Raw genomic sequence first — 14,505 nt, 5'->3', positions numbered from 1 at the left:
TTAAAGAACGTAAATCATCAAAATTGACCGCCGCCGTTGAGGGCAGCAATCGGGTATCTCAGAAAGGCAGGCCATGCCCACATCACCATTCCCCTCCTCCTCCCCAAACTATGCTTCTTGAACTTTTTTAGGGTTCCCGCACCATGATCTTAAATTTTTGTGTGACGGTCGTCGGGTTGAAATGACGCCTCCCAGATGCATATGCATATGCTTTGTAATGCTTTCACTTTTTGAAAGTACCTATTATGACCGATTTGCGCCGAGATATAAAGAGTCGGAGAGATTTGCGCTTGTTGAAGTGCAAGAGTCCTGTTGAAAAAGGGACTCTGTTGCGTATGTTGTTGAAGACCGAAGTGATGGTGGAGATTGTCCGAGGGAAGCTCCTCAAGAGTTGGGTCTTAATGTGTTGAATACAGTGAGACCGGGTGTCGTTGTAGAATCCATGCAAGCCTAGTTGGACATTGCAAGGCTCCTCATGCCATTGGTGACCTCGACAGCGGCTGCTTTGGCAGCGTCGATGAGGCTTGGGTTCTCTTCTTTGCGAGGTCCGACTTTCTCGCCGTTCGTGCCGTTCACATTGCTTTCGCCGTTTACTGGCTTCTTCGCTTCCTCCCCGTTGGTGCCAGGCACGTCAACGCTGTTGGGGTCGACCAGGGGCTTGTCCATATCCTTGACTTCTAATCCGTCGAAGATGGGGAAGATGCCGCGAGTGGCGTGGAAGTCGTTGTGTACTGCAAGAGCGTTAGTTGAAAAAGCGCAATGAGTAAGCGAATAGACTCACCGATGTTCAGGAGGTACCAGGTGTCTACAACATCCTGGATCACGTAACGTGAAGGACTGACACCAGCATGGCAGTTGGCCCACTGCTGTCCGAGACGGTAGAATTCGTCCTTCCAGGCGAGGAAGCTGACTGTTTCGACAATGGTTGGCTGCACGATCTCTTTGCCCGGGAAGACACCCCAAGTAACAGCATTTGGTCCTTCGTTGGGAGCGTTCGTCTTCAAGTCGCCATCCTTGTTGACCGCGTAGTATGTGAACTCAGGGTCGCGCTCGAGACGTGTGATGATCTCCGAAATGTGCTCTGGAGAGACAAACACTTCTAGGTATGCCTTCTGGTAGACGTAACCATTGCGTGGACCCCAACCAAAGACAGGGTCCGAGGATTTGGCTCCATTGACAGCAGGTTGGGAGTTGATGGTCAGGAAACCGCGACGGTTCAGGTCAATGAGATCATCCGTGATCGATCCCGCTTCAGTTGTGATGGGTTGTTCACTCCATGGCAGCGAGTCGAGCTTTCCCTCCATGTAGCGTACGAAGAGTTCGGACAGATCCCTAATCGACATTGGTGTGCCCCATAGCTTGATGTTCTGCTCATTGGTTCCCTTCAGACCGATGCCATATGAGTCCAATTCACCGAACGCAGGTGAGCGAGAATCTCCCCAGCGACCGTTGGGGAACTCGTCCCAGTCTTGTGTACGTGCGATGTACGATCGGTTGCGGTTGCGCCAGAAGATGGGTCGCACGTTCTCGTCGCGTCGGTTGAGGGCCAGGGAAGGCCGCCACGGAAGGGGCTTCTCTAGCGGTGACTCGGGGTCTGGTAGGAGGTCTAGTTCTTCGAGGACCATGCGGGTGGCTTGTGCGAGGTTCATGGTGTAGCTATATGGAATTAGCCGGGGGATATTGCTGCCTCGGAGGGACAACTTACAAATGCAGATGTATGATACCAGCATCGATCAGCCGCCGGCACATGTCTGCGACCAGAGTCTTGCCAACTTCACGGACTTCGACGTCGTCGTTCTTGACAGGCTCCAACGCCTCAGTCCAGTTCTTGGGGATGTTGCACTTGGTCCATTGAGCTCGGCGTAAAAATGCGGCGTATGTGTGGATCGGCATAATACCAGGAATGATGGGAACGTCGATGCCCTTGGCACGAACCTTTCTGACCCACTCGAGGAAGAGGTCGGTATCGTAGAACATCTGCGTGACAATGAAGGTTCCTCCGGCATCCACCTTCTCCTTGAGATGGTCGATGAGCTCATCGACGTTGTCATTGTCGTCGCTTCCTTCGGAGTATCCGGCCACACCAATGTCGAAATGGTTTCCATACTTCTCCTTGATGTATACGACGAGGTCCTTGGCATAGCGGAAGCCACCTGCCGTCGCCTCCCACTTTTCTCTCTCACGCGGCGGGTCTCCCCTCAGCGCGAGGATGTTGGTGCAGCCGGCGTTGTATGCATCGCGGAGGGCGTCGTCGAGCTTGGACTTTTCCATGTCGGTGCACGTGAGGTGCATGCAGGTTTCGAGGCCGTAGACGGATTGTGCGACCTTGACCATCTCGCAGGTCAGCTTGGAGTGGCGGCCACCGGCGCCCCAGGTGAGATCGATGAACTGTGGACCGAAGCCATGCATGCGGTCCATGCGGTCGTAGAGGTTTTGGACTCCCTAGATGAAATCAGCTTCCTGCTCCTTGTGCTAGGGCCATCAGGGTACGACGTACCTGCGCTGTCTTGGGCGGGAAGAATTCGAAGGAGAAGGTTGGCTTTCCCTCCTCCCGCGCCTGGGCGAGTTTCTGAGAGATGTGCATGATGGAGAGGTGTAGGACTACTAGAAAAAGAAGAGGGAGGAGAATGTAGAGTCTGCGTCAATTCTCCCGACGTTAGTGAAATGTATATAAGAGATATGCACCCCGCGGTGGAATTCGGGCGATGTGCAAGGATGCTGCGTACTGCGGTGTTGACACGAGCTATCCAAAGTATCGTTTGCGGGCCCAGCGATCTGCGAGTGTCCGCGACATGTACCACTGCTGTCTTGCGGTCGGTCAGTAGGCGGGAGGTGAGTGATGCGTTGATGTACAGTTTTCCTTTAGCGGAAGGTTGACGTTGAAGCGGTTAGCGCAGTACGGAGGCACAATCGGAGCCCTCCAGCCCTGCCAAGCGTGGCCCATCTTCGGCGGTCTGCCATGGCTGCTCTGGCACCACTGGACGATCCGGTGGCTATACGCAACTTGTGCATGCGGTGGGCGCGCGTCGTCACAGGAGATGCAGAGAGCGCTTGGGCAGGCCGCGAGGCGCGCATATTATAATGTGGCATTGCAGGTGATGATGATGGATGTGGCATGGAGCCCCACAAACGTGTCCCGTCCCACACGAGCTCCCCTCCACCGCTGGTGGCCGAATTGTCCCTTCCCCGGGTTTACCCTATGCGGTAACCCCGGATCATCATCGTTGCGCAAGAGTGTGCTTGCGAAGCTGCCAGACGCTCTACAAGTAACATTCTTCATACACACATACACAGACCGCAGCTATGCCGCCCATCACGCGCCCCCGCCGCATCGTCGGCGTCTCCCTGAAGATGTACTTCGACCTGCCCAGCACCCTGTCCTACGTCCGCGGCGTCTTGCAACTTGACGGCGACGCCTGGAACTCGCGCATCGATCTCTTCGTCATCCCCGACTTCGTCTCGCTCACTGAATCTGCCCGCATCCTCGAGTCCTCGTCTATCATGCTTGGCGCCCAAGATACCATGTGGGAGGACAAGGGCGCATACACGGGCGAGGTCAGCCCACTGGTGCTGCGCCAGGCAGGTGCGCGCATAGTAGAGATTGGACATGCGGAGCGGAGGGCCATATTCGGCGAGACAGACGAGACGGTCGCGAAGAAGGCTGGTGCAGCAGCGAGGAACGGCCTCATACCGCTCGTGTGCATTGGCGAGAAGACTCACCACAGCGTCGCGTCAGCAGCTGTCGGTGCAGCTATACAAGAGTGCAAACCCCAGGTCATGTCAGTGCTGGCTGCGGTCCCGGACGACACTGAGGTAATCCTGGCCTACGAGCCTGTCTGGGCCATTGGCGCAAAGGAGCCCGCCGACCCCGACCACGTTGTCAATGTTACGAAAGAGCTTAGGAAGCTGGCTGCTGGCAGAGCGGGCACCACAAGAATCGTCTACGGAGGAAGTGCTGGCCCTGGTACCTTTGCGAAGATTTCCGAAGGCGTCGATGGCTTATTCCTGGGTCGTTTCGCGCATGACATAAAGAACCTCAAGAAGGTTATCGAAGAAGTTGGCGGAGCTTGAGGTCGCTATGGATGACCATACGGCCGTTGAAGCTCTCATTCTTTCTCGCATTGATCATCCAGCGGGGGATCGGAGTCGGGGAAGGGGGAACAAGGCGAACAAACAAGCCGGGTGAGATTACTTATCTTCTCATCACCACCATCCGTCTCGTCATGTGCGCAGGTATAAAGAGAATGATGCGCCGGCTTGGTACCTTCTCTCAAACTGATCCATCTCATCTTCGCTGAGAGCACGTGCAATGCACCTTCCTCTTCCACCAGCACTTGTGTTGACGTTGCATCATGTTGACTGGCGCGGAACACATGTCCCTTCGCAAAGACAGTAACCAACTAATCACCGCTGTACGCAATCTGCTCGACTCGATCATCGGTACATTTCGCGATCATGGCGAACGAGTTTATGACAGTCGTTCGGCACTAGGCAGGAGTGACGCGCACCTGTCCATGCTGAGCAAGTACGGGGTCCCCAGGAGCAGAAGGTGCGAACGACGACGAGGAGACTTTGAGCCATCCAACATCCGAATGTACCGACGATCTGTATCTCCTTGTACCTTCTCACCAGCTTTCGGCACTTCACAATGGAAAGCACCGAAGACCGAAACCCTCCGAAGGCTACCCACATGAACTTTCAACGCCGCATGATCCACACTCCGCATAGGACTCTTGGTCGCAATCTCGTGTCACGTTCTTCGGATGCCGATTTCGGATGCCGGTAGCCCATACGCAGTGGAAGCATGTCCCGCAGAGCAGATGCATGCTTTCACGATGGATAAGGCGATGCAGATTCTATGGACAACTTTGTGCTGGACCGGAAGCGTCGTTCCCTGTGATCGCAAAAAGCCCGAATCCCTTCTGATCAGAGGGGTCACGGCATACGCCGCTAGAATCCTGGGTCGCGGTCTTACTGGGATCCTGATGGCTCGGATCCACGGAAGATGCGGTCTGCCTTTTGGACACCTGGCAAACTTGCCTATTACCGACTAAGAGGTTGCGAGCGCGTTAATCGGAACGAATTTTGGGAATCGTCGTGCGACCTGCGGTGTGCGGTCAACCAGGTTTTCATTTCGAGTGCGACTGGAGCCTGCGTGAAACAATGCAACTCCCCGGAACACTTGATGCGATATGCCAGCCTCGATTCACTCCAACCACGAGCCCAGTGTTTGTACATCTATCTATTCCCGGGGCTTGGTTTCAAAAAACCACCAGTCTTCCCGCATCGTAGGCTGGATTGGGTTAGGCGGGCTTGCTCGCGGAATCAATCCGCCGCCTACCCGTTTCGTGGTCGGATGAGCGCAAGCTACTCGCCAAATGCCCTACGCTCGATACCAGTCACCAGATTCCGAAGCCACCATGCACACCTCGGTAGTGGAACGCGGGGGCTGGCTCTGGGCCCTCCCTTGCAGTTTGACACCAACTGCGGAACTGATTTATCGACCATAAGATGCACATGCAACCACAACAGCTTCGCCGCACGAGGCCGGACTGCATATGTTCTGGACTGAGTCGAAGCAGTTGGTCGTTCTCGTCACACAGATCTGCAACTGCCTCAATTGCAACGTTGCACACGATCGCACTTTGGAGCCACACCATCAGTAATCGATGTCGCCTACGCGACTCGTTTGCGAGACGTCAAAAGGAACTCTCATGCGCGGCTTCAGAGATGCCGTGGCGACATGACGTTTGGGAATAACGCCTGCACCACTCATCCGGATCTAGCGTTCCTAGTACGCTTTCCCCGCAAAGTCAACCCCAATAAGTGACGGCCCGACGATCATTTAGCTCCAAAGTCTAGGCTCCGCACACATCCCCAGCTTTCGCGTGCTTCATCTCCACTCGACTCCGCAGAACCGATCTTATTTCCTGCAGCTGCAGATCCCTTACTGGTTGTCACTGAGTCGGATCACGATCACGTTACAACGTTCAATGCGTACCATTTGCATTGCGACCGTTTTGGGCACTAGGGTCGCCGAGGTCTTGCCAATACGGCGAGGCTAAGAGTGTGATCAATTGTGTTTCACGAAGAAGCATGCTTATCGTAGAGTCCTCGATGGGAATCTACATCTCCAATCGCCCATTCAGACGCTCGTTATCATGCACTCTTGGATAAGCCCCGACGGTGTTATAGGCAGAAGGTCTGGGGTGTGCAATGTGACTGCGCGGAACGCCACTGTTGTTTCTGGGGATGCGTCGCCAGGGAAGCCACGTCCGCAGCTAAGGATGAACTCCTCATGACTCCGGCGAATCAAGACCTGGCCGTCCTTCGAGCTCTGGTCTGGGCAGATCTGCCCTCCCGCCAATTCGACTACGTGCATCAGGTCCAACGCGGAGCCGCAGCGGTTGGTCCTCAAACTCTTGTTCTACCGGGGTGGCCTGGCTGCACCTGCCACCTACTTGGTGATGATCCCTTGCTTTCGTCCGCGGCTACGCTTTCTTGGAATTGGAATCCGTGCCTCAAGGTTTGCGGAGCACCATCGTTACGTTACCTACACTCTTAATGAAGATTGTCTGCCCACCTATATCAATCCTATCCTCCATCTTCTAGCCTCCTATGTCACGTTACGAGAACTCTACAGCAACTACCACTTCCTCCACTGGCCATCATCACGAAACATCCTCCTCTAATACTAACTCTAACGGAAGCGGTCTATTCGATAACCACATCGCCTGTATGACTTCCAACCACGACCACAAGTACGCAACAAACGACGCCCATCTCGGTGCGACTACGGCTCGGGACGCGGAGACTCTATCAGCTGGATCAACCGCGAGAAACGAGTCGACGACACGAATGATGGACAACCCCAACGCTTTGGAGAAGGACTTTTCTCGGCAAGATGGTAAGACACTTTTGCGACGCGTACTTCTGAATTCAGCTGACGCTCTCTAGCTTACGGCAATGGATATGGAGGACACGCACACCTCGATGCTTCGGCCGACTCTGGTACTGCGCTGCATCAAATCCGAACAGCAGGTAGCATCTCCATCTCGCCAGAGCTTTTCGAGAAGCTGTACTTGTCACCTCCGAACAAAGTAAAGGGAGATCTGCGCAAGACGTTCGGTAACCCAACACCTCTGTAAGTTCTCATTACACATTTCGAGTTCGTGGTTGCTGACATTGCATAGCGCTTTGATCGGTTTCTTGTTGTCGCTGCATCCATTGAGCATGACCCTTATGGGATGGCGAGGCGCTGGTGGGAGTGGATCTGCAAGCATCGGGTGGTATTACTTCTGCGGTGGTCTGCTCATGATCCTCGGTGGCCTCGGTGAAGTATGTTTGTCCTGAAACTTGTAACAGCAAACACTAACCGCTACCACAGTGGATTCTCGGCAACACCTTCCCCTTCGTTGTCTTCTGCTCTTTCGGTGCCTTCTGGCTCGGTTTCGCCGCAACTCTCCAACCTTTCTACAACTCATACGCCGCATACGCAGATCCAAGTGTCGAAGGCAGCACAGGTCTCGAGTCTGTGGGCTTCAATGTCGGCCTTGGTACGTTGCCTACAATATGTTTCGGAATTGCACCTCTAACGGTTGATACAGCATACTTCCTCGTCATGATGGGCATTCTATGCCTCGTCTACCTCGTCTGCTCCATCCGCACGAACCTCATCTTCTTCCTCATCTTCTTCACACTTGTACCCGCCTTTGGTCTCCTTGCCGGAAGCTACTTCCAGCTTGCCAATGGCCAAGCTGCTCTTGCTGTCAAGCTCGCTGAAGCTGCTGGAGCTTTCACCTTCGTCACGTGTATGTGCGGATGGTACATCTTCTTCGCCATTATGCTGGCTAGTGTCGACTTCCCATTCGATCTACCTCGTAAGTTGACTATGTCTTGGTCAAGTTCAGTTCGTCTGCTAACACGAAACAGTTGTCGATCTATCCAGCGTGGTGAAGGGCGCCAGCGAGAAGCGCAAGATTGACCATATGGAGTAGACAAGACCTCGATGGTGTATGGTCGGAATGCGGAGCATTGGATATGGGAGTGGCAGACAAGTGGAGACATCAAGAGTGGGTCAGATACCAGACGAAAGGCACGCTACACGCGTCAGACAGTCGAGACGGTGATACTGTCAGTGGCCGATCAGAGTGTGAAGCTACGCTTTCCCTTCCATCATGTGCCAATGCTACGGGTAATATTTATAAGTTACGCACGAAATAGTAATTATGCAATTCACGAAATCATATCTCTCCACATGTACTAACTCATCTTCATGTCCAATGCATCGTCACGATCCAAGAAATGGTCGCGTGTCCATCGCATGACGAATCCCACCAGCTGGCGTCGGGCTCGCCCGAGGCATTTCGATCCTGCAAATCTCACGACGACTAAACGATCATTTCAGCCATAGGATTAGGGAACTCGAGACACAATTTCCGCGAAAGCATAACATCGCAGCCTCGTTCTGGTCGACACGCCGTGTCGCATGAAGCCCCATGTCACAGAGTTGACAGGTCTGACACGCCCGACCCCAATTTACGGGTCCGCCAACCAGCTCCTTCAAGCGAACAGATGGTACGTGCATATATACATATAACCAAATCGACGAACAACATATAGGTCTTTTGCCAACAAAATATCTGATATCCAACGACCTACCAAACTTGCATCCAACTTCCCCTCCTCCCACGCTCCGCACCACACGTCACCACCATGATTTACCCGGTGGAAGCAGCCCCCATGCATGCCACACGGCACACCACATCCACATCCACCAGCACATCAGCCCGTCCGCGGAGGCGAAGTACATCATCAAGTCGCTCGTCCGCATCCCAGAACTTCTCGCGCCCCCATTTACAACCCACTGTACCGCGGAAATCTGCTCCAGCCACGCTTCCCCTACGAGCCCTCACAGACTCCTCCGCTCCAATTGCCCAAACCATCATTATAAAACCAAAATCACATCATATCCCTTCTACTACATCAAGATCAAGATCGAGAAAACCTCCACACAAAATGGCAACCTACTTCCTCACTGGCGCGAATCGCGGTATTGGATTGGAATTCGTGCGGCAGTTGGCTGCGAAGGGCGACAACACCATCATCGCAGGCGTACGCTCGAAATCAGGTGACAACGCCGACTTGGAAGCAATGAGCAAAACGAACCCCAAAATCCACATCATCGAATGCGACGTCTCCTCGCTAGACTCCCTCTCCAGCATCGAGTTCCGCGTCGCAGAAATCCTCTCCAAGAGCGGCGCATCACTCGACTACCTCTTCAACGTCGCGGGCATAAACGCCACATCCAGCGACACATCGCTGACGCTCGATCCGAAAAGCATGAACGAGCACATGCAAACCAACGTGCTGGGCCCGGCGAAAATCGTCTCCTCTTTACAAAAATACCTCGCCCGCGGCGCTACGGTGCTGAACATGTCGTCCGGGCTCGGTAGTCTGACTGTTGCAACGGATATAACCAAATGCTGTACTTATAGTATGAGCAAAGCGGCGTTGAACATGTTGACGGTGCACCAGGCGAAGGATTTGAAGAAGCAGGGTGTAAGGGTGATTTGCATGGATCCTGGGTGGGTGAAGACGAGGATGGGGGGTGAGGGCGCGATGATTGAGGCGAGTGTTAGTGTGGGGAGTATGTTGGAGGTTGTGGGGGGGTTGAAGGAGGCGGATAGTGGGAGGTTTTTTAGGTATGATGGTGTGCCTGTTGCGTGGTAGATTGGGATGGGGGATGTGTGTTAGAAGTGGTGGAAGGGGTATGTAGATAGCATGTTCGACATGGTAGTCTGAAATAATTGTGAATGGTATCTAAAGCGACAGTGAACTACATACTTCATGCCTCGACCTCCGTCTGTAAAGCGTCTTTCATCTCTACTCCGCCACAGGGCACAAATCGTAGTTACCAGCGACGTTGTTACCCCACCATTGCGGGAACGGGATAGCCGGCCCACCAGCTCCAAACACAGCAAACGACAGAATAAACAAGCATGTCAAACTCGCGCCATCAAACGCACCCGCGATAAGGTACGAGTAGTCCTTGAAGATGCGGGGACGGTAGTTCCTAAGGTAGAACTGTGTGAAGAAACCCACAATCGTCCAGCTGAGCAGGACACATGTCTGACTTTGGTTGTAAGGAATGTATCCAGCGTACTGAATGAACTGGGGGAAGTTGATCTCGCGGAGGGAGAAGTTACCGATCTTAGGCACGAAACGAACGAAGATGCGGTGGGCGAGGACGATAGCGGCGCCTATGAGGAGACCGAAAGGCACGATGGAGTAGGCTTTTCCTTGCTTGTACAGGTAAGCGGCGAGGGCCCAGGTGGAGGCATTGGTGTTGTAAGATTGGATGTTTGCACCAGACCACGATGCGTTACCGTCGGTATCGGCGAGGAGGTGCTTGTTTCCTGTTACGATGGAGATCATGACGGCGTAGTTGATGAAGCCGCCGAGGACGGTGCCGTAGATTTGTGTCATGAACATCACGCGGGGCGGGATCTTGAGGTATTCGCCTAGTTTCAGATCCATGCTGAGTTGCACGGCGCTGTTGATGACGTTGTGGGACCACGCGGCGAAGTACATGTTACCGATGGGGCGGCCGGGGAGGATCAGTCCGGCAATGACCTTGGACAGGTTGTTGGTTGCGATACCGTTACCAAAGCGAGCGTAGAGGAGGGTGCTGAAGGGCGAGATGATCGTGCCCATTACCAGTGCGATAACGTAGGCCCAGACGGGGAGAGTGACGTTCTCCTTGATCACGACGACGAGACCGAGCACGAAACTGACGACGAGTACGGCTAGATACCACCACTGCGGCGCGTCTTTGTAGTGCTTGGCCATGTGCGCGTGGTGAGGATCGTCGAACTTGCCCTTTTTGGCATCCTTGAATGCTCGGACTGTGTCGCCGCCCCAGAAGAGCACGATGTGGGCGATGAGGGCACCGATCGCAGCATTGGCCATGAACATGGCGTATGCGAAGGTGCCAGTAATCCTCGGTAGACCGTATTGCAGGAGAGCCTTCTCATCCAGAATGCCATCGATGAAGACGCTCTCGCTTGGGTACTGCTTGCCCTCCTGGGTCAAGAGACGTGTTGACATGAAAGGCAGGTCCTTCGAACCCCAAGCGTTGCCGTAGTAAATGCCGAGCATGATGAAAAAGCAGAACACGAATCCGGCAGCTTGATGGAGTTGGAGCTTGAGCGGAAGCGAGGACTGGAAGGAAGTGATCTGTAATAGCGATTAGTGTCTGCAGAACATGAGTCTTTCGGAGCGCCTTCTTACGTATTGCCAGTCAAGCGAAATGCTGAACCAACCAAGACCCTCGTTGTTTGAGGCACCACCGAAGAGGTTGGTAAGCGTAGCCGCCGTGTTTCCAGTCGCATGCATGGCAGCCAGACAGGGGATCGAGATAGAGTTCAACCAGGGGAAGATGTATGCAGGGAAGAACTCGTAGACGAACATGCAGGAGAAGGCAATCCAGAACCATCGGAGAGGCTTTGAATCCTTGACGCTCTGCCAGTGGAGACCTTGGAGGACCTTGACTGTAGGAAGACTGCTCCAGTAGACCGAGTCAACGTGCCATACGCAGATGGGGCGCATGATACCGCAGATACCGTATCCAAAGAGTCCAATAGAAATGGTGCTGAAGATGACTGTGACAGGGCTCAAAGGCATGTCGTAGAAGAGGTCAGATGCAGCGAAGACCTGACTGGCGGGAGCAGCAATCGATGCGGAAGTCGCGGTGATGGATGTGATGGCATGCTCTTTCAAGTTCCACTCGCCGTGGTTGAAGAAGGACATGATTGTAATCCACATGGGCGCCTTGCCGACTCCGCCCTTCTCCCTCCACCGAGCCTCAAACTTGTCTCCGCGGGGCAGTAGCTTGACCCATCCCCTGCCAAGGAAGTAGGCCATGAGGACGATGAAGGTTCCTTGGATGGTGACGAGAGTGGGTTTGAACTGGTTCGTCAGCTTTCAGGTACGCAACCTGTGGAGATATTAACATACCTGGTAGATCTGGTACACGACGGCTTGGAATCCGGATAGAACGGTGGCCAGAAGCAGACTCCTGAAAGTCAACGCAGGCACGAAGTCGTCTCGCATAGGCAGTAGGTAGGCTGCTGCATCGGCGCCAGTAACGATGACATGGTCCTCACCGTCGCCGTCCTTGTCGTGCCCATCGCCGTCGTACTCGGGAAGAGCGGCCTTGATCTCAGGGTCCAAAGGGCCTTTGATGTCGATGTCTCCGTCGTGGGCAGCATGCTTCTTTTCGCTGAAGTCGTTGATAGCCTGGTGGCTGGGGAGATTGACGACCTTGCCCTCGACGGCGTCGGGGCGGCCCATAACCATCACGTCACCAAGAGGAGCTGCCATGGTTGCGCGCGGTAGTGGTTTGGTTCATTGTCCGAGCGGGGAGTACTGTTACTCAAATATACAACTGCTCACGTGTTCTAGTGCAAACGCGTTATCGTGGCCTTCACCTGTGTGATTGCGGCGAGGTTGCGCGCAATAGCACGTCAGATAAGGCCCCTGTTGCAGGAGCGATAGGACTGCCACTCCTAGGTTTGAAAGGGCAGGTGTCCCATGTCAGGAAGCGGCCGAATACAGAAGGGTATCTAAAGATCATGCAAGGCGATGTTGGTGGCACGGCAGGTAACCTAACTGTGCAACCCGTGGGTCCTATCACTTCTTCCCTTCGTATTCTAGAACACCCGGCATATCAGAAACGAAGCCTGCAACCGTATATTGGGCAGGAAACTGCGGGGATAACGAGGTCGTGCCATCCCGTGTCGGAGATGCCGTTCCAAAGGGGATGGCCTGGCACCATGTTGCAACGGTAGGCTGATAGCGATCGATACCTAGGTAAACAACGGAATGGTGTCGCCACCAGGTTGAATGGCATCATCCGCAGACACGATATCGAATGCGCCCGGAAGAAGCATTCGCCGTGCTTATGACCGCGCGACAAGCCAATCGCGGGCAGACCTGGTGTCGCCGAACTATTGCAACGCAATTTAGGGAAGTTTCCTCGGCGTTCGTGCGACAGACGATCCTGTCTCGTGCGATTGGGGCGTTCGTTGTTTGGCGTTGTCCTCGAGAATGCGACGATAAGCGTTGCCAAGTGGGGGTGGCGCCCGCTAGGTCGTGCTTGTCCATCACAAGATGAAGCCTTGGAGGATTGAAGCACGCAGATGTGGGCGGCGTTCCCGCGAGCAGCGGAGTCGTGGACCAGAATGCGGCAGTCAGGCCCGCAGTGTCGCCGTGGTGTGCAAAGATAAGCTGCCGAAGCCCGAGATTCCGTTAGGCTGGTTTCCGGTCGATGCAACACCCACCTCCATGATTCTTCCACGAACAATAAGACATTTCAATAAAGTGTAAGAAAAATGAGGTTTGTCGCAAAGAAGAGCGCCCAGCAGTGTACTTAACATGTAGTACTAGGATGATCTTTAGTGCTGACATCCAGGCAGCCATCTTGGCATTCTTCCACGCTGACTCAGATCTGCAGGCAAGCGCTCTGCATACAAGTCATGCAATATAGCAACGAGCCATCAACATAGCCAGTATAGTCCAGTTTTCAAATGGCGCATGTATCCAGGAACCCATCTCTCGGAACGTGTGCAGCAAGGTCGTGATTGTCAACCAACCTCAAGCTCGTCTAGCTCATCAGTCCACTCTCAAACGCTGAGGTCTTTTACTCTACGAAGCATCCATTGTGTCTCGAAGTCTCATCAGAATCAAGGCGCTGTATCCTTCAGTCACAATGTCTTCAAGTCGAAATGTATCAGCTTCTACAGCAAGGCTCACAGCCTAGATCAATCTCAAACACGTTCCCAGTACCTTTCGAGGAATGATCGAGCTTCTTGCGTCGCACCACGTACACCAAGAAAATCTTTTTGAGAGTCGCTTCTCTCCACTGCCACGGCCTTTAATGATTCTTACTAACTATATGGGAGCTGAGAAATATCTTTGTTGAGATGTGAACTACACTAGTTTCCATCGATTGTACGCAGCCCGGTCGTTGATTCAACGCTCTATCATTCTTGTCACTTCAAAAAGGATATAGCGAGTTATTCGGGAGGCTACTTGTTATGCAGGATTCTCTGCTGTTGGGTTCCAGCGCAATTTTGGCGGATGGCGATTCTGATAGAACATACAAGCACAAAACTATTTCACTCAGCTGTCTCAAATCTTGAAGAACATGTGCGTCATCGGCTAGTAACATCTACACCATTCACTACATGTCCAGGCAAAACATACATACCCACAATGCTCTAGTCACTTCTCACGCCTACCCTATAGTCCGGAAATTTCTAACAAAACGGTTTTTACAAAACCCTCCCTGCGTAGCCGTTCGTCCATCCGGACCTCATCAACCCCAACATCACCATGTCCTCCACACACGAGCGCTCCATCCCCGGCCTTTCCGCCCTCTCCCCCACCGTAAACCCCGAACAATGCTACAGCGCCCTCTCCTTCTGCCTCCCCACCTCCCTC

The 14,505-nt window shown here is 53.7% G+C and overlaps 5 protein-coding genes across 5 annotated transcripts; 3 read left to right on the top strand and 2 right to left on the bottom strand.

Annotated features, from left to right (window-relative positions):
- Positions 1-450: 450 nt before the first annotated feature.
- J4E92_005454 (uncharacterized protein) lies at positions 451-2,584 on the bottom strand (the record flags this gene model as incomplete). Its single annotated transcript, XM_051496835.1, has 4 exons — positions 451-731; positions 782-1,656; positions 1,706-2,442; positions 2,498-2,584. The coding sequence occupies 4 exons, from the start codon at positions 2,582-2,584 to the stop codon at positions 451-453; spliced, it is 1,980 nt and encodes a 659-aa protein (XP_051352495.1).
- Positions 2,585-3,303: 719 nt separating this feature from the next.
- On the top strand, positions 3,304-4,071 carry J4E92_005453 (uncharacterized protein; the record flags this gene model as incomplete). The annotated part of the gene is made up of 1 exon (XM_051496834.1): positions 3,304-4,071. The coding sequence occupies one exon, from the start codon at positions 3,304-3,306 to the stop codon at positions 4,069-4,071; it is 768 nt and encodes a 255-aa protein (XP_051352494.1).
- Positions 4,072-6,738: 2,667 nt separating this feature from the next.
- Positions 6,739-7,997, top strand: J4E92_005452 (uncharacterized protein; the record flags this gene model as incomplete). Its single annotated transcript, XM_051496833.1, has 6 exons — positions 6,739-6,907; positions 6,958-7,144; positions 7,194-7,338; positions 7,388-7,556; positions 7,608-7,880; positions 7,933-7,997. 6 exons carry the CDS (start codon positions 6,739-6,741, stop codon positions 7,995-7,997), a joined length of 1,008 nt encoding a protein of 335 aa, XP_051352493.1.
- A 1,021-nt stretch (positions 7,998-9,018) lies between these two features.
- J4E92_005451 (uncharacterized protein) lies at positions 9,019-9,732 on the top strand (the record flags this gene model as incomplete). Its single annotated transcript, XM_051496832.1, has 1 exon — positions 9,019-9,732. The coding sequence occupies one exon, from the start codon at positions 9,019-9,021 to the stop codon at positions 9,730-9,732; it is 714 nt and encodes a 237-aa protein (XP_051352492.1).
- A 153-nt stretch (positions 9,733-9,885) lies between these two features.
- Positions 9,886-12,384, bottom strand: J4E92_005450 (uncharacterized protein; the record flags this gene model as incomplete). Its single annotated transcript, XM_051496831.1, has 3 exons — positions 9,886-11,238; positions 11,293-11,970; positions 12,019-12,384. 3 exons carry the CDS (start codon positions 12,382-12,384, stop codon positions 9,886-9,888), a joined length of 2,397 nt encoding a protein of 798 aa, XP_051352491.1.
- Positions 12,385-14,505: the final 2,121 nt, after the last annotated feature.

This window comes from Alternaria infectoria (assembly GCF_024043175.1).
Source record: "Alternaria infectoria strain BMP 0036 chromosome Unknown scaffold_8, whole genome shotgun sequence".
In the NCBI taxonomy this organism is placed as follows: Eukaryota; Fungi; Ascomycota; class Dothideomycetes; order Pleosporales; family Pleosporaceae; genus Alternaria; species Alternaria infectoria.
Note: the sequence above shows the minus strand (reverse complement) of the source record. Positions and strands in the feature narration are given on the sequence as shown.